Source organism: Magallana gigas, chromosome 1 (assembly GCF_963853765.1).
Source record: "Magallana gigas chromosome 1, xbMagGiga1.1, whole genome shotgun sequence".
NCBI classification, from domain to species: domain Eukaryota; kingdom Metazoa; phylum Mollusca; class Bivalvia; order Ostreida; family Ostreidae; genus Magallana; species Magallana gigas.
This window is the reverse complement of record NC_088853.1, coordinates 49,891,254-49,909,700: the sequence shown is the minus strand read 5'-3', so window position 1 is coordinate 49,909,700 and position 18,447 is coordinate 49,891,254. Positions and strand designations below refer to the sequence as shown.

General features: G+C 30.9%; 2 protein-coding genes across 2 annotated transcripts in view; both read right to left on the bottom strand.

The window, feature by feature from the left end:
* LOC117688564 (multiple epidermal growth factor-like domains protein 10) overlaps window positions 1-18,447 on the bottom strand; it is a 73,420-nt gene that overhangs the window by 24,065 nt on the left and 30,908 nt on the right. The window lies entirely within an intron of this gene.
* Window positions 12,551-18,239, bottom strand: LOC136273549 (multiple epidermal growth factor-like domains protein 10). The gene is made up of 10 exons (XM_066078139.1): window positions 18,098-18,239; window positions 17,433-17,570; window positions 17,093-17,227; window positions 16,173-16,304; window positions 15,816-15,953; window positions 14,276-14,416; window positions 13,908-14,045; window positions 13,334-13,477; window positions 13,038-13,152; window positions 12,551-12,955 (listed from the first exon to the last, which is right to left on the bottom strand). Exons 1-10 carry the CDS (start codon window positions 18,237-18,239, stop codon window positions 12,790-12,792), a joined length of 1,389 nt encoding a protein of 462 aa, XP_065934211.1. The 3' UTR covers window positions 12,551-12,789.

The window sequence follows — 18,447 nt, the reverse complement described above, 5'->3', positions numbered from 1 at the left end:
AGTTGTTAAAGAAAGCAACAACGACAAATCGTTTTCATTCATTTGAAATGCAAAATTTACTTATATAATGAATGGTTTACAGTATTTCAGATAATGGAACAGTAATTTTATGCATTAACAAAATTTACACCTTATTAAAATACCTCAAAGTTGATGTCTTTGTATAAACTACTTTACCCCCTCTATGTTTTCTTGTAATTGCATTAATAAAAAGATGCGTGCGATATAAACTTTTAAAATAAAATGGTGTCATCACAATATTTGAAAGAGCTTAATTTTGTAATACGTAAAATCAGCGTTGGGATTAAAAGTAAATTTGTGCTTTATCGTCAGCTACCAGTTTCCACACACATGTCAAGAAACACTTAGTTGAAAAACAAACCAAAGACAGTTTATATTCTTACTTGATTTAACATAGTTATATCTCGGACAAAACGAAGTTTTTATGAGTCCCCAGTAAAATCCTTAAAAATTCTTTGCAAATTGTTACTCTTATAACAAATTCGGATACAAGTATACGGATATAGCGAACTGATTTTGTGTCCCCTAGAGGTAAATAATGACAAAATTTTACAAAGTTTGCAGTACCATTTATCATAACAATTTGATTAAATTTATTTTTTTTCTTAAATTTTTCAATCTACAATCTGATTATTAAAAATATTAAAAGGATGTATGTTCATTCTAAGCGTCAAGTAGCAAAATTGTAGTCTGGTGGAAAAAAAATGCATTTAAACAAACATGTTGAATTTGCTATAGCTATTATTATGAACTTCGTTATACGGATATAAGGAAATACGGATATGACAAAGTAAATCCATTGGTCCCTTGAACCTCGCTATAACCGGGATTTATTGTATCAATAATAAAAAAAAAATCAAACATAAATTGCAAATATCTTTCATTACTTTACCATGCAGATTTTTAGACCGCGAAAAAACTTTAATATCATATTTGAATACCAATGATTAGTTAAGTTCATTAAAATCTGGATTTTAAGGAACATATCCCATTTCATCATAAGCACAATTGTCGCCAGTGTAGATAATATTAGAAAGTTTACCGGAGCGTACGTTCCCAGTGTCCTCGTTATATTGTCTACCTTGACACTTCGGTAGATTGTTTATCAAAGCTCTACAAAAACACGAAATTCATATTCATCCATATGCATTTTTTTAAATTTACGTTGTAATCTTTATCATGCGGGTTTCTTACCTAAAAATGAAAAAAAGCATTGATGAAAACACTGACAGCAGTATATAGTGTAGCTGACAACTGACTTCTTGTTGGAAACTTATCATTGTCTGGATAAAAAATATCCAAATATATTTCCAACTTCCAGTGTATTTGTCTGTGATAACACTGCGAATCAATTTTGAAATGCAAAGTGCAATTCATTGCATTAATGAATATAAATATTTAATCATACAACTGCTGTATTTGGATGTATATAGATATAAGTAATAGCGAATCATTCTTGGAATATCATGAGGTGATCAAATATGGTCTGGGATTATCAAATCTATCATAAATCCCTTCGGGCATTGATCATGCCCAATCGTGTTTGAAAACAAAAAAACATTTTACCGTCTCTACGAATGAAAATGTTTAAATAAAAATACAATGTGTTTTAATTGCTGAAGTCAGAGACATAAATAACAGAGATTGGCAACTCCGCCATTAGCGTCTTTTGTTGTAGAAAAATGGTGGTACGGGACTAACCTTACATTGAGAACTACAGAACTACTTAGTTCTAGTGAACTAAGATAATGATCTTAAACCGAAAGTATATTGTTTTAATGAAAAGTGTGCATAGGTTTTAGACATTTTGAAACAAAAAATAGAAAAATAAGATTAATATATAGAAAATATATTGGCCAGCTATAAAACATCGGCGAAATCTCGGACGACGTGTAGCCAATTGCCTCCTAAACTCCTCTTTTAATGTTGTTTATATGACATAAACTCATGAAAATATAATATTTTGAATGTTTTGGTAATAGGTTTTAGCTGTTTATATTTCGATATAATTGTTTATTAGAAAGACATACTGATTTAAACTGGGAACACTTTACAATAGGGACCGCAGGATTTCGCGATATTTCGATCAGCTGTCAATCTCTGTTATTTATGTCTCTGCTGAAATGAAAGAATGATAAATCATTAATTCGACATGCGGCGAAATGTCAAAACTAAAAGTTAAAAACAATGGATGTAATAAAAATTGCAAGGAAAAGTACTCTAGGGATAAAAACGTTCAAATAAAAATACATTTAATTTTGTTATTAATCATATTATTTATTCAGAAAATGTTTTGACTGTAAGTTTTCTCGGGGGGTAATCTGGCTATAAAAGAGAAAAACACCCAATATATAGTCATCTTTCCGTGGGCGTATAACTGCCATATAGACAGTTTACGTTGGGGGGGGGGGTATGGTTGGGGGTTGAGCTGCTTTACAACACCGGTATATATTACGTCCTCTTAAATCGTAAGAAATTAAAGTGGTTGACCTTAAGACTTTTTCATACGTCAATACCCCTGGGGACATTAGCTGTCCTGTACCGAATAAAGATGTGATGTATACTGAGTGTTTCCCCCAAATCAATACGCAGTTTCACCGTTCCTTTGTCACCTTACACCGTACCCTTGCCTTCTATGAGTGGGCAAATCTGCATACCATCCATTGCCTGGTCGGCTCCCCACTCTGGTTAATTAATATATAAATGATGCTCCCATGCTGGTTTCATCAATGCAAATGTTGTTCTTTAGATATGCATAAAAGTTCACGCATGTGCTAATTTTTTTAATGCACCTTTTAAATAATAATTTCGAATATTACTGGAATAAAATGGCTTCAAACATCATCAATTTTCTAAGTCGTTTCTGTTCTATATTTAATGGATTAAGATTGATTCATGAAAATTAGTATGGTCTGAAACCGCAAGTGAACTATACGTTTACGCAAATATTTCAAATTAATTTTTGATTATAAAATAATTTGAAAAGATATATGTGTATTCCGTTACCATGATTTCAGACCTTATTTTCTGAACGTATGTTTCAATTTAAGGTCAAGATCTAGTAAATGATAGGTGCCTACAGATTTATGAAATTCAAGATATAAATTCTCTTAATGATGCTTCATAACACTATCTTTGTTTCATAGGGTGTATCGGGGCTCTTGTCCTCGTTTTAAAATGATGTCAAATTGAATACAGGAACCAGGACTACTTTTCTCGTAATTAAATATAGAATGTCAAATTATTGTTTTATTTTCTACATAATTCCATTAAAGCTGTAAAATACGGGGAAAATTCATCAAATCAATTAGGACGTTATAATGGTTCTAGCACCAAAAAGACACTCTGGAATCATTTACTAGATCTTGACCTTAAGCCAGTTTACACATGTTCTTTGATTTTCAAAAAAAAAACTAAACACAAAACAAAATAAGTTTACCTTTATGGATAGTGGCAGTCTTAAAATATTAAACTTGTCCAAAATCGTTTCAGAAAAAGAAAAGAGGTTTCCAACATTGTTTTTTTAACTTTAGCTTTATAAATATTTGTTTTTACACATACCTGTCAAAGACGTAATTAAAATTAACGCAAAGGTAAACATCCTATATTTCTTCAGAAACGTCATTTCTTTTAACTTTTAAATTTCAGAAGAAAGTAAAGATATTTTTATTAAAGAATAATAACGAAAATCTGACATTCTGTATCCATTTAGAAATATCTTAGAACATCTAGCTCAATTTTCAACGTTATCACTCGGCTTATTTCGTGTTGTATATAATGCAAAATCTTTGTTAATTATTTTATTAGCTGCTTTCTATATTCTGATAAGAGATCACAGGATGAATCTCTGCCATTCAGTCAATTGAAAGGTGATTGAAAGGTAACAGAAAGGTGACTGAATGGCATAGCTGTGCCATTCAGTCACCTTTCCAGACCATTCAGTTATCATTCAGTTGACTGAATGGCTGAGCTTCATCCTGTGAGAAAAAGGGGGCATTTAATATGAGAAATCGTCGGAATTTTTCATTTGAATTTAATAAATATCGTTGAAGTGTTTACGTGTTTATAGATATCGAATATTTGTAGACAATGTGCTGCATAAATATCATAGGACAAATAATAAAACAATATCGAATTGAAAGGATTTAAAGCTTTATGATCTCTCGTATTACATGTTTGATGTCTGTTTCTTTTTCTTTCGCAAAGACTTGGGGTGGAAAGTTTCAAATACTGTCACAAATAGTATACATTTTAATGATACACTGCGCTCTGCTCATTTCATTTTTTAAGGCCATTGTTGAGTTGACATCCATAAAATTGCGATGAAAATTCTTCAACGAATTAAGAGTGAATTAAGCTCAGTGTACTGTGAATGACCCGAAAAACCTACATGGTCTGTACATTTGGTATCGAAGTTCACAACTGTTCCACCTTAATAGTCCCTGTGCATACACTATTTCTTACCCTTCTTTATTACATGCATAGAGCTAATCATTAACAGGCAAATGCATAATAAATATAACACGTTAAGTATCAAATCATATTATTTTTATCAAAATACGTCCTATATCTTAGATGAATATACATGAATATACTTGCATCTTCCCATTGTTCCTATAATGTGATCATTCACGAAAGCTTTTATCTAAATCAGGTTTAAAATAAAAACATACTAATTAATCACCTTTGTATTGGTCTATCGCATATAGTTCTGTCACTAAATCTGATATCTTATCAATAGCGAATAAACTTTTCCGCATTTTTATGCATCTATAAACCATTAATATTAAATAAGGAACTTATTGAATGCTGAAATTTGTCCTCATTTGAATCAGTTTCTTCCTGCTGCCCACACTTCACATTGTACACATTCCTTTATTTGCTTTTGAAGGAAATAAACCGTAAAACATTCTTATAGCAATCTACGTAGAAGCTTTATTAGGCGTAGAAATATTTCAGCGTAATGTGTACAACAAATGATGATTTCTTCATCGACATCACTTATCATTTACTCAAATCACTTTTTCTTTTTTCTCTCTCTCATTATAGTCAAGAAGCTTGTTTGGAAAAAAAATGGTAATATTCATAGATCAAGTACCAATAATGTTTAAAGTAAATAAAACAAAAGACAGTACTTTGTCTAGTACTCTTCCAATTTCTCGGTATTAAAGCCCATCAAAATCGAGTCTATTATTTTAATATAGTAGTGTAGATAAAAATATATTTGTTTAAAACTGTATCATGCATCACTTTGTGTTAAACCACTCTGCAATATAAAGAAAATATTTAGAAGCAGGTCTAAATTAATTAATCTGTCTAACAAACATTCCAGTCAATCAATGATATATTATGTATGATTTTACTATGTAAAAGCATAGCAGAGTAGGAGAGTAAATTAAGCTCAGTGTACCGAGAATGACCTGAATGATTTATATTTGTCGTTTATGAAGTACAGTTTTAAAAGATCTTATCACACATATTCATGGGAGGGGGGGGTTGGGGGGTTGCTTTTTTAGGGGGGTTCAATTATTGACAAATAAGCACAGACATTTTTTTTTTAATTGAGCTACTCTTCCTTCCTTTAATTAGATACGTTAGATACATGAAACAACGTTAGAGTTGTAAACAGGAAAAATTCATTTTGTTACAATTGAAACTAAATTTGCTTTATCCAATATTTATTTAATGCATGGTTAAGATTTTTTAACATTATTGTAATAAAAAAAGTTTATATCATTGTGTTTAGCCTTTTCAACGTGGAATGAATTGATAATCTCGATAATGATTTTCTAAAGAAAAAAGCAGGCAGGTTAAACAAATTTGACATTTTTATAATCTGTTTATTTGTATGAACGTTGTAAATGCAAAATATACTCCCTATTACAATACCCAAAAGCTGATATTCTTTTTTTATATAAATTATATTTACCTTACCCTATCTATGTGTTTTTATTACTCAATCGAACAGATGTGTGGGATAAAAAAAATCTTAAAATAGACAAAGTGTTATTTTGTAATACGTAGAATTGGCATACTATGTAAACAATGCACATATAGTAAATAATTCAAAAAAATTACACAGCATAGTTATGCCTTCGTACCAAAGCCTTTTTCATTGTAACAAAAAATATAAATACCCGAACTCTGCTTCATAATAATGACTCTATTCTCAAAAATCCAAATTTGACGATTTTATATTGACTTTATGACTTTCTTTGGTATTTTAACGTGTAGCTTAAAAGATCAATCATTTGATTATGAAGCGATTAACATTCCTTAATACATCCAATCTTTTTTTTAATTGGAACGTTTATCTTTTTTCACTTTTAAATTAAAGTATATGCAAATACATTTAGATAATCCTTTTTGTACCATTTTTGCAGGTTCTTCCTTTCCATCCAGGCTTGCATCAAAACTCACAGGTTCCGTTAAATCTGTTACAGCTGTTGCAGTTTTGGTCGCATTTGTTAGTGCAGTTTGGACCATACGAACCAGGACGACAGGCTATCAATGTTAAACTATTGACAATGAAATCTCGTTCCCGCTCCTTTGTTTTTGCTTTGCATATTTTGCATGTTCACTGTGACAGTACATATAATCAATGAACAGGAAGAATTTGTAGTCATCATGTACGATCGATCCAGCAGTACTAGTACAGTAAATGGCCCGCTATTTGAAGACAAAACCCCCTGTTCAACTAATTTGACTGCTTTTAAAGACTGTTCTGAAAATAAAATAACTTTTTGTCAACGTATAAATTTAATTCCCAAAACGATATTTGGGGATAATATATTTATGTTCGTTGCTAAGCGAATAAAATAAAAATGAATCGGTCAAATTAGTCCCTTCGTGTATTTATCTTCCCTTTTATTCCGTCTATTACAATAATTGCTTGTAGTTGTGATGCTTTTCAATAGATTTGTTTGAAGTCAGATTTTTATTTCAGTTTAATTTCTTTGTCTACATGTAAAGATGCATCTGAATCAGACCGGACAGTAACAAGATGTAATGACGCATGGATTACGTCAGACGTTGTTTTGTTACGTATGAATAATTACCTTAATGCTAGTTTAAAAACATGCTAACCAATTTCCTTTGAACGTACAGGTCCTTTGCATATATACCTTATAGAATTATAAATATTATTGCGTTCAAACTCTCTTGCAGTATCACGCAATTATTTTATTTAATTAAGGACTTTGTTTCACTGTTTAAAGGGACCTAAAACGATTTGAGACGAAAATTTTACATTTGATGTTTGTATAAAATGGTTTACTTGTGTATTTTGAATGATTCATTAAAATTTGAATGTTAGAATCAAGACATAAGCAAGATATGGAGGGAAAAAGTCGTTGAAATGTAAACAAAGTTAGAGTCCTATATATTGATTAACAAATCATTTAAAGTAAAGAATTTACCATTTCTTCGGCAAATTAACGTGTGACAATCAAGATAAATGATAACATGTGTTCATGAATAATTTTATCGACAACAGAAAGCAACCATAGTTAAAAACAACACATAATGTAAAAAATAAAAGGATTTAAGTTCTGTTTACAAAACAAAGATTTATAACATCGCAATACTCTTGCAACTCAATAAAGGACTTTCAAAATTTGACAAAGCGTTGAAAACATCTATTTTGACTATATAGGACATTTAAAAGGAGAAACAAGTATTCCTTTTAAAGGAATGATCGGCAATAATAATATACTGATAGCTAGAAGCAATCAACATGATCAGTGTAATGTAAAATAATTAAAAAGTACTGTTTTTTTTTTTTTATAAAATTGGAATATTTTGAATCTGTAGACCATAATTTCATCATTATAAACCGTCAACAAATTTAATTTTGAAATAAATTTGGGGAAAGCCGCTCGTAAACTTCTTGTCTAGTTTTATATTTTAACGTAATTATTAAATGCTACATGTAATGTATCTTCTTCTTCTTCTTCTTCAGAATACTGAGTAGGGCTCTTCAAAGAGCATTAACACGTATACAAAGAAAGAGTTGTATTAAAACAATTTAATGCGACTGGAAAACATAACTTCCTATTGAGGTCGCACCTTAACGTAGCCTTGTTTATGAATCAAGCCGTCTTCCTAGCTACCATTATGCAACATCAATACATGGAGCATCTTCTTATGATTAAGGTCATTTCACCGAGGCCAACTGCATTACTGAATGAATCTTTCGATCGAAATTCTTACCCGTGAGACAAAATGAGCATTCTTGAATTAACAGGTCGAACTGTATTTTATGTATGTTTGCATTTCTTAAGGTAAACGAATTGAAATAAAACTGAGTAAAATGTTATATAAATACTAAACCAAACTTCAAGTTTTTATAAGAACTACTTATGCAAGCGGAATGTTTGCGCACGTGGAAGCATTTGCCGGATGCCTCATATGGACACAATAGTGATCGGCCGAAGCTGATCACAAAAATAAATTTTGAACAATATTGAGCTAAAATCGTGTCTAAGTCCATTTAACCTTTCGTATTTTATTGAGTGAGTTTTCTTCCTGTTGTTTACACTTGATATTGTTGACATTTGTTAATGTGTGTTGTTTAGGGAAATTAGACACGAACTACTACCCTTGTCATTTGAACGTAAATAATAATCACCATAAGTGTTGTGATGATTATATCCTTTCAAAATTCGATTTACGCAGACGAACTACTTGTCATGTCGTTTGGATTTCAGAAAATAACTTTGCCTACTATGAATGGTATCATAAGACAGCTTACCAATCTTGAATTCCAGTAAACCCTTTAAACAAAGTTTTCATATATTGTAAGTTATATCCAAAAAAGTTAAATAATGGTACAGATAACAGATAAATGAACTAGTTCTGCAATTCAGTATCATGTCAATTTTGCTTAATTTTATTTTCAACAACTTTTTAATATTGTCATATGCGTGATACGAAGTTTGTAGGCCGTCGGAAAGACTTGAAATTGTTTAACAAAGAAGCCAGTTAGTCAATAAATGATTTTTATCTTACCGTATGATTTTACAATGCAAAACATGTCGCTGAGAGTGAGTAAAACGTGCAGTGTTCTCATTTTACGGGGAAGTTTTGTATGTATTGTACACACACATACACTGTGCAATCTAAAAGATTGATTTATACCTTATAAGAAGTAAACCTACGAATCTTATTGCACATATACGTGCAAATGTATATCCTGCTGTGCTTATTTGTCATTTCTTTTTGGTCGAGTAAACTGGTTGTGATGAAGTACATTTGAGCTTATTTTAATTATGTGTCTAAATATCTACAACAAAAAGGTTACAATGTAACCATAGATTCATGAACTAAAGCAATAAACTCGATGAAAAGTTATGTTATAGTTACTAAAAAATTATAAGTCAAGGACGACCGACCTCGATTGGTTAAAACTATACGTTAAGTTTTCTAAATTTTTTTAAGATCAGTATTTCACTTTATAATCTGTTTTTGTTTGATTACAATTTGTCAAACAATACCTAAAAAATCAGAACTCTACTTTTTAAGAATTGAGAAAAAAATAGCTTTTGCCAGGTGGCGCAATATGCGACATCGAAAATTTCAAGTCTTTATGTTGTTGTTTTACAACATAAATCGTTTATGAACGTTTTACATCCGATAATGTCTTAAAAGAAATAACATTTTCCTTAAACATGTACTCTGACTGCACATTCCTGATGCATTTAAGTTTTGTTTTTAATTTTACTACAGTTATTACCGAGATCAAAGAGATGCCGCGGATATTATTATTCAATATATCACGAACGTCATCTGTAAATTATGAAATCAGAAATACCTATTTGTCTCGCACTGATCACGAGAGTAAATAAAAAAAAATTAAATCGTTATAGCATTAAAACCATGTCAATTTCACGAGTTAGTTCCAGTCAAAACGATATATATTGCCTCAAATGTTTATTTTTAAGAGATCAAAGCGGCTGTTCTTAGGACCTCTTTACCACAATTTTTTTCTGCCTGGTTTTACATAAAATATAACGTGTAGTAGTTTAAATCGAATTAAATTACCCTTAAAATATTATGAATATGATTCAAAGATATTTTATAAATAAGTGAAGAGTATCAAAAATCCAAAGAAAAATGCTGTCTTCTGCATGTGATTTCTTTGATCGATACAAATGTAAACAATACTTACAAAACCGCTGGGGTTATACGGAACATCCGTCAAAATGACCTAGATCGTCGCTCTATAGGAGAAACGATCTGTAGAAATACTGAGCCGTTAGTAGAAAAGAAATAAAGTTCTTGTTATCGTGAATGTTGCAGGATAACCTCCTCGTTCTCGAAATGTTGTTTCAAACGGCTAACGCCTTGGCGTTTATATTTCAAAACAACATTTCTCGACCTCGAAAATTATTCTGCAACATTCACAAAAACTCATCCTTTATTTCTTAAATATTCCCTTAGTACAACGAGCTGTTGACTTGTATTATATTTACATGTTGTCTAACGTCTGTCTTCTCGACATGTGTTGTTAAACATTTTGTCGTTCATTTCTATCGGTCTGGGTTTCCTTTTTTTTTTACCTATTTTTACCTATTGTCATCATACTTGTCCAGTTATTTTTTATGTCGCTTGCCTACTAATTCGCAAAAACATTAAAAAGCAATTTTACTTATTTTGGCATCGGCTAAGAATTTGTTTAAGTAAGGTCTTTACAATTTTTTTAGTTACTAGTACGCCGCCTCAAACGCTGATGTAGCCATTTTACCACACTTCAATTTGTAACAAAACAATCTTTAAAATCTTTTCAAAACATTCCTTCATTGCCAAACTATGTATTGGAAAATTATTAGAATAATTAACGAATTGACATGGATGTTTATTTGATTTTTTTTTATTTGAAAAGTACTTCTCGTTGTAGTTTCATTTCTTTAGGTTATTTTAACTATTCTTTTTTGGAATTGTGCTGCGTGTCGAAATTATAATCTAATATCGGTTTTTTAACATACATTATTTCATACAGCATCTGATATGAAACCAAATTATTCCCCCCCCCCCAAAAAAAAAAACCCCTGTTTTTTAAGCAAATTTTTAGGATTTTTGGGTACAATTTCGATGTGCTAGTTAACTAGTGACGAAGATAAACAACCGAAGACTAAGCAATTTTCGAAGCTGTGGTTCAATATGACCTGTGAAATTTTCTAATTCTTGACCATGTCAATGGGAGAATTCAAGATTTGTCACACGATGTGAATGGGACATACGATATTTTCAGTGAAAAAAAAAACCAAATAAGTGTCAAAAGTGGATTTTTATACGATTTGTTTATAAATCGATTTACATTTGTCATTGACTTTCATATAATAACTTTTCTCACTATAATATAGTGATGATATATGATACAATCACGTAAATATGGCTTAACAACCTGAGATATTTACTAGGTTATATCGATGAAAAAAAAAATACAGGGGGAAATTATGCCATTCAGTCGACTAAAATTTAACCAAAAAGTAACTATTAAGGAAACTGAATGAAATAGGTGTGTCATTCAGTTCATCTTCAGGAACTTTCAGTTAACTTTTTTTTGTGCGTAAAATCAGCTTTGTAAATAATATAAATATTCTATATTTTCTTCCTTAAACTTTACCAGGTATGGTTTTATGTTCAACAATTCTTCGATATAAACAAAATAATTTAATGTACGTCTTGTCAAACTAAAGGATTCAAAACCCATATGATTTCAATATGTAAAAAAAAAATTGCTTAGTAAGATCAACAATAGTGTTTTCATTTACCGAGGAAGTTATATACATTGTAAATAACAACAGTATGATCTTAATCATGTTTTTTTTCTATTTTTTTAAGTAGAATATCTTAATCGTCATTATTGTCGATTAGATCAGATAACGTAGAACGATCTTAAAATGTACAACTTAGCAACTCTTACTTATGCATCTTTATTTTTTCAAGGTGATCGCCATTAAAGAATGAATTAGATACATTAAACACCCGCTTAAAACTGTACAAGGAAGCAACATGGACAACTTATTTCGATTTCTTTATAATGCAATTTGTTATATTCAATAATTTTAGGATACTTTGTTAAGATTATTCCAGGTTGTGGTCATAAAACAGAATCAACATTTTATTAAATTATGTTTCCGGTAATAAGTGTACTAAGAGTATACTTGAGAGAGAGAGAGAGAGAGAGAGAGAGAGAGAGAGAGAGAGAGCTAGGGAGAGAGAGGTCTTTCTTTTGTATGTCTTGCAATAAGTTGATATGATGATTATTTAAGGAGCAAGCTAGATTAACAAATTTAATATTGTAATAACCTGTTTATTTACATAAACATTATAAAAACATAATGTAATATTTATAAGAAAAAAACAGAGATGAAATTCTTCGTACATCATTTCTTTACAATATCTGTGTTTTCTTGTCATTTCAATGAAAATATGTGTGAGCTGAATAAAAGGCTATACTGTCATTGTAATACTTAAATACTTTTTTTGTTATACCTAAAACCAGCTGTTAAGATTAATAATTAGTTAATGTTTTGTTGCCAGCTTCTAGTTTCAACATGAACTTTAATAAAAACCAAACAAACAACATTTTAAATTCTCACTTGATTTTACATACTGATGCAAATTAGTAACAAAATCACATGCATGCAATTTTGTTTCAATATCATTAATATTAAAATATCCAAGTCTTAAAACTTTACAGGAATTCCAATTATATAATCATTCTAATAAAACTAACTCCTAGTCATCTTTGAGTACCAATGATTATTGAAGGTCATCATAATCCGGATTCTTTATAACTTCACCAACTTCATCATAAACACAATTGTCGCCCGTATACATGATATTAGAAATTTTGCTGGAGCTTAAGTTTCCATTTTTCTCGTTTTCTTGCTTACGTTGGCACTTTGGCAAATGGTTTCTTAGAACTCTACAAAACAAAAGATAAAATTCATCATCTAGGTTCATTTTTAGAGATGAACGATGTATTCTTTAACATGCGAGTTTCTTACCTGATAACGAAGCATACAATGATAAAAACACTGACACAGAACAATGAAATAAAAGTGTAGAGTGGAGCTGCCAGCTGACATCTTGCTTCAGTCGATGGCAGAAACAGGTCATTTTCTGCGTTGAAAAATAACAAAAAATTATGATATGCTCTTTTTTCAAAGAAATAAACACTTAGTTTTTTTTTTTTTAATATAAATATAAAACATATAAGATGAGAATCTATTTTTAAATATAATGTTCAAATCGCAGTGAAATCAGTTTTTCTGTATTAAAATCCTCCAGATACTAGGAATACCTTCAACACAAAAGTCTCCTTGAAATCCGCTGACACATCCACGTGGACATTGACCAGTCACGTGGTGACATTGTTCCCCGTACACGTAAAGACAGTTTCCACAACTCAGAGAGCAGTTTGATCCATATGTGTTGTTACTGCAAACTAAAGTTTAAAAATGACAAAGTTATGTAACCTAATTGTATTTTTGCTTTTCAAATGAAACTAGCAACTATATATTTACTTAATTTAATAAGTAGCTCATTATTTATTTCTTTTAAAAAGAACAATACAGAAAATTTCCACATGCTGGCAGACTACTTTATATTCTAGAAGTGATAAAAAAAAAATTTCGAATTGCCAAAAAAACCCAACCAACCTACCAAGCTAACCTGAACAACCAACTTAAACAAAATTGCACCGAGATGTTCATTAACCAAAAAATATCAAACGAGCAAAAAAAAAAGAATAAAGGAATAAATATAGATCTACCTTTAAAAAAACACTCTACCTTTAAAATTCTTTTTCAAAAATTCGAATCTATTTTTTAAATTGTTAAGGATAATCTTTAATTTTCTGTGTTATATCTACTCACTGTTTTTACACTGAATGCCTTGATACCCATCGTTACATCCATTGGAACATGTGCCATCTATGTAGTGGCATTGTTCTTTGTGCAAACAGTGACCGCAATCATTTGCGCAATTTTCCCCAAATTTACCTCCGTTGCATTCTTTGTAGATAAACATTTGAAATGTAAATATTATAAAAAAAAATGCCTATCAATTTTCTTTACTTAATCATTTAAGGATAATAAATGCATTTTTATGATCAACTAATGAACAACTGATGCACACTATTTAGTATTGTGGTTTGACCTACTTATTTGAAGGTCGTCGTTACATGTAACAAGTATTACACAACTTTTTTTCATTATTTACTACAAGGACTGAACCGTCTTACTAGTATCACAAGTCTGTCCTTTCCATCCCACTTTGCACTCTCCCTTACACCGCCCTGTCACCCTGTCACATCTCTCTGGAATTCCACAGTTGATGCTACATTTGTCTTCACAATTGTAACCATAGCTACCATAGGGACAGGCTAGAATTAAAAAGGTGTCAATTTTCACAATACATCTTTAACATGTTCTTAAAAATATTGAGTCGGTTCTTTATCACTACATATAACACTTTAACAGTGAAAAAATGAGTAATGAAATGTAAATTAAAAAAGAAAAGGAATGAAACAGGAAATACCCCAACTTTAAGAAACGATGTAACTGATGCTTGAGAAAACAATGTACATGTCATTCCTGCATGTTTCATCTTTGTTTTGAAAGTAGCTTATATAGTATATATAGAGGATATCTATATTGTGTGATTTTATATTTGCTTTATCCAACGAGTTGAAATGGTGTATATATTCGCGAGGCTTGCCGAGCGAATATAACCATTTCAACGAGTTGGATAAAGCAAATATAAAATCACACAATTATAGATGTTCTATTTATCTCATACAATTTGATTTATATTATGAAGCTTTTGAGACAGTCCCTTGTGTGACACAAATTGGTTTTTTTTTTCAAAGATTAAAAACGATGATGCAACGTTGTGTTATGCGGCTATTGTGACCTTGCGCAATACAATTTAGTACGTCATTCCTGAGATAAATCTAGCTGTTTTAATGTAAAGTTTCACTGAAATAAACCATAAAATAATTTTTTAGCTCTAGATAATTTTTCTTAGAGCTTATTTACTTGATTAAATGGAAATTCCGATTAGAAGAGTTGAATAATCAAGTTTGTTGACATACACAAAGTTGCGAATGCTCGTTAGTTTGAATTGACTCGAACGAGGAACAGTTGCTGATGCATGATGTTAAATGAAACAAACACTAGGCTAGCCTTATGATTAGAAATTGAAAATAGTGAATAAGGATGCTTACTGGTGGTGGAATCAAAGTCTCATGAAACATTATTTCGGTAAGTTCTTGTATATAAACACAACCAGAGCGCTCTGTTTTCATCGCGTCGTCATGATGAACTCCTTGATAGTTAACGTAATTTGTAGTTTTATAAACTTCACAAAGTAAATTGAAAGTTTGAAGTGGGCTAAATTTATCAAAAATCTTGACAAACAAGAAAAAAGGCTCTTGTGGTTACGGTAATGAAAAATTGGGCTAACCCCCCCCCCCCACACACACACACAATAGCCCCCGGTTCCCACGCCTGTGCTACGCAGTTATGTGTTTTCCTTCATATTTGTAATTTAAATCTTTGACAAAATCAATTTTATATTAATTTTTGTAGTAGATATAGTTATTTTGAAAGTACTAGCAAATCTTCGAAAATAGGTTACTAAAGCGTTGAAGCGAGGGGCTGTGTCAAAAGTAGTTCCGACCGGAAGTATTTGATATAGCATCACCCGTGTGATATAGCAAAGGTTTATCACACGGGTAATATACACCACACGTATGAGATAAAGATATTTATGTCATATACCAATGTCACAGTTAACGCCCGTGGCTCCTTTGTCACACCCATTAGGGCAGCCACCGTTCACGTGATTACACTGTTCTCCATTTCTGCAGTTTCCACAGATCTGTTTACAGTCTAATCCATAAGTGTTTTCGCTACATTCTGCCATTAAAAATCGTACAATATTTGATAATAAGTACCAATTATATACACCAATGTAGAAATTTAAAGCGTTGGAGCATTAAAATAAAAACAAAATAATAAGGTATACCTTTATTATACAAATTCCATACTTTTTTCCTTATTTTAACTGTGGATTACTTTTATACGTTTTATTTATTCAGTATATGTATATATACATCTAGATGATTTTTGTACTACCATTTTGGCAGGTTAATCCATTCCATCCACGTTTACATCCAAACTCACAGTCACCATTAAATCTGTTACAGCTGTTGCAGTTTGCACCACATTTGATAGTACAATTTGGACCATACCAACCCGGAAGACAAGCTGTCAATGATAAAGTATTAACAATGAAAAATCGTTCCTGTTTTCTTACAGGCTATGAATCAGTCATTAACAAGGACAAGTAATATTTATTTCCCTCTTCTTTCTTGTCAAGCCCTGCTTTCACCAATATGGCATGATATCAGTTGAATTTTTTTTTATCCTTTCCTCATGTTATCTACAGATCATTTCCTGTATAGTACAATCATATATATGTATTCAACAAATTCAAACCTTCTAATTTCAAAACCTAATGTTCCAGCTTTAATTGCAAATAAATATTGAATTGTAATTCTTAAATTTTATTCTATTATATTTGTTCACGTGACACAATAAAATAAAATACCACTGAGTTGACAACTTAATCATACGATGAAGCACAACTACTGATTTCTGTTAATAGATTCAATAATACTGCTATTCAAGTAGAAAATCCCAATCTCTCCCATGACATTAAAATATCCAGTATAATGTTACTAAAACTAGAAACCTAATTGTTCACTAACATATATGTATACCAGCGATTATTTCATGATTTATTTAAATAAAAAGCTAAGACAGGATCGATATGAAAAATTAATCATGGACGGATAAGAACATTGACACAGGCCATATGTGTAAAAAAAATGTGTTTGTTGTTAGAATTGTTGAACTGTAATGTCGTAAACTAACGTGTGAGCAGAGTCAAACAGGTAACATTTACTTGGTTAATATTGAGCATGCAATGTTCTTTTCTATTTTAGAGAATTAAAAAAAGAGACCGACAACGTTTTTACGCTCATATGTCTTACGCGAGTCACATGTATCTGGTTTCCACCCCACTTGACAGTGGCAATGTCCTGTTTTCCTGTCACATATTCCAGACATCTGACAATGGATGCTACAGTTGTGTTGACAGTTGTATCCATACGACCCTTTTGGACATTCTAAAGGAAATTTATCAAATTCATACAACAATGGAACCATTTTTTTTTTTGGGGGGGGGGTGGGGTGTTGTCAATTATTGTTTCTTTTTGCACTGTTCGCAAATAAAAAAAATCGGTATACACAATGACAGATTAAAGTTGTAAAGCTAAAACAAAAATGCAAGTGGTAATTAAAAAAAATAATAATAGTGTTACATTGAATAACCTTCTATACAACTAGGGCCATGGAATCCCATGTCACATCCTTTCATACATGTCCCATTAATGTGGTGACATTGCTCAAAGAAAAGACACGAACCACACTTCTCTATACAATTGATCCCATACGTATGACCATCACATGCTTAAAGATAAAGATAACTCATGATGATAGGTTCAAATAATACAGAAATGAAAATGGTTTTCCTATGTAGTATAATTCAAAATTGTTTTACATGCACTCTTTTACGAGAAACGTAAAGAAATTTCGCAGACCCTGCTATTTTTACGGTAATCAATTAGAGATTTAGTTTCACAGAAACAAATACATGTATCAGTATAAAAACAGCATTTTTTATCATTTTAGGAACTTTCCCTTTAGTTAATTTCTATTACAAATATTGCTGTAATAATATCGCAAAATTGTACGTATATAAGTACAGTTTTTAAATAAATTATGAATAGTTGTCATTACTGGTTTACAAATTTGATGCAATTTAATTGATATTAACAATCATTTCTTGATATCCTGATATTCTGTATTGTATTTATTTCGTAAATGACTTAAAGAAAACAATTAACTACTATATGGGGCAGCGTATCTTTATAAAAGATGCACTGTAGATTATATATTCATGTAAAATTCAGTCATTGTTAACAACATATTCTTACGTGAGTCACACTTTTCTGGTTTCCAACCGACTTGACAGTAACAATGTCCTGTTTTCCTGTCACACACCCCAGGCACCTGGCAATGATTGCTACAGGTATAGTGACAGTTGTATCCATACGACCCGTTTGAACATTCTATCATAAATTATATAGCTTGAAAATAACTATGCAATATTTATTTTTGAATCATTTGTTCATTCAATTTTTTACAATTTGTTAAAGTAAAAAATATTTTTTAAACATCATAAAAGATGATAGTGGTAAAATTTCAAATTAAAAATTGCAAGTGCTTTTTTAAAAAGGATTGATATTGTAAGAATGAATAACCTTCAATACAATAAGATCCGTTG

What these genes read in the sequence shown, in the direction of transcription:
- LOC136273549 (XM_066078139.1), bottom strand. Translation starts at nt 18,239, where the DNA reads ATGATAGAATGTTCAAACGGGTCGTATGGATACAACTGTCACTATACC. An exon ending in GGGCGTTAACTGTGACATTG is followed by an intron (nt 14,417 to 15,815) that starts GTATATGACATA and finishes TTTTAATTCTAG; the next exon opens with CCTGTCCCTATGGTAGCTAT. An exon ending in AGGAGACTTTTGTGTTGAAG is followed by an intron (nt 13,153 to 13,333) that starts GTATTCCTAGTA and finishes TTTTCAACGCAG; the next exon opens with AAAATGACCTGTTTCTGCCA.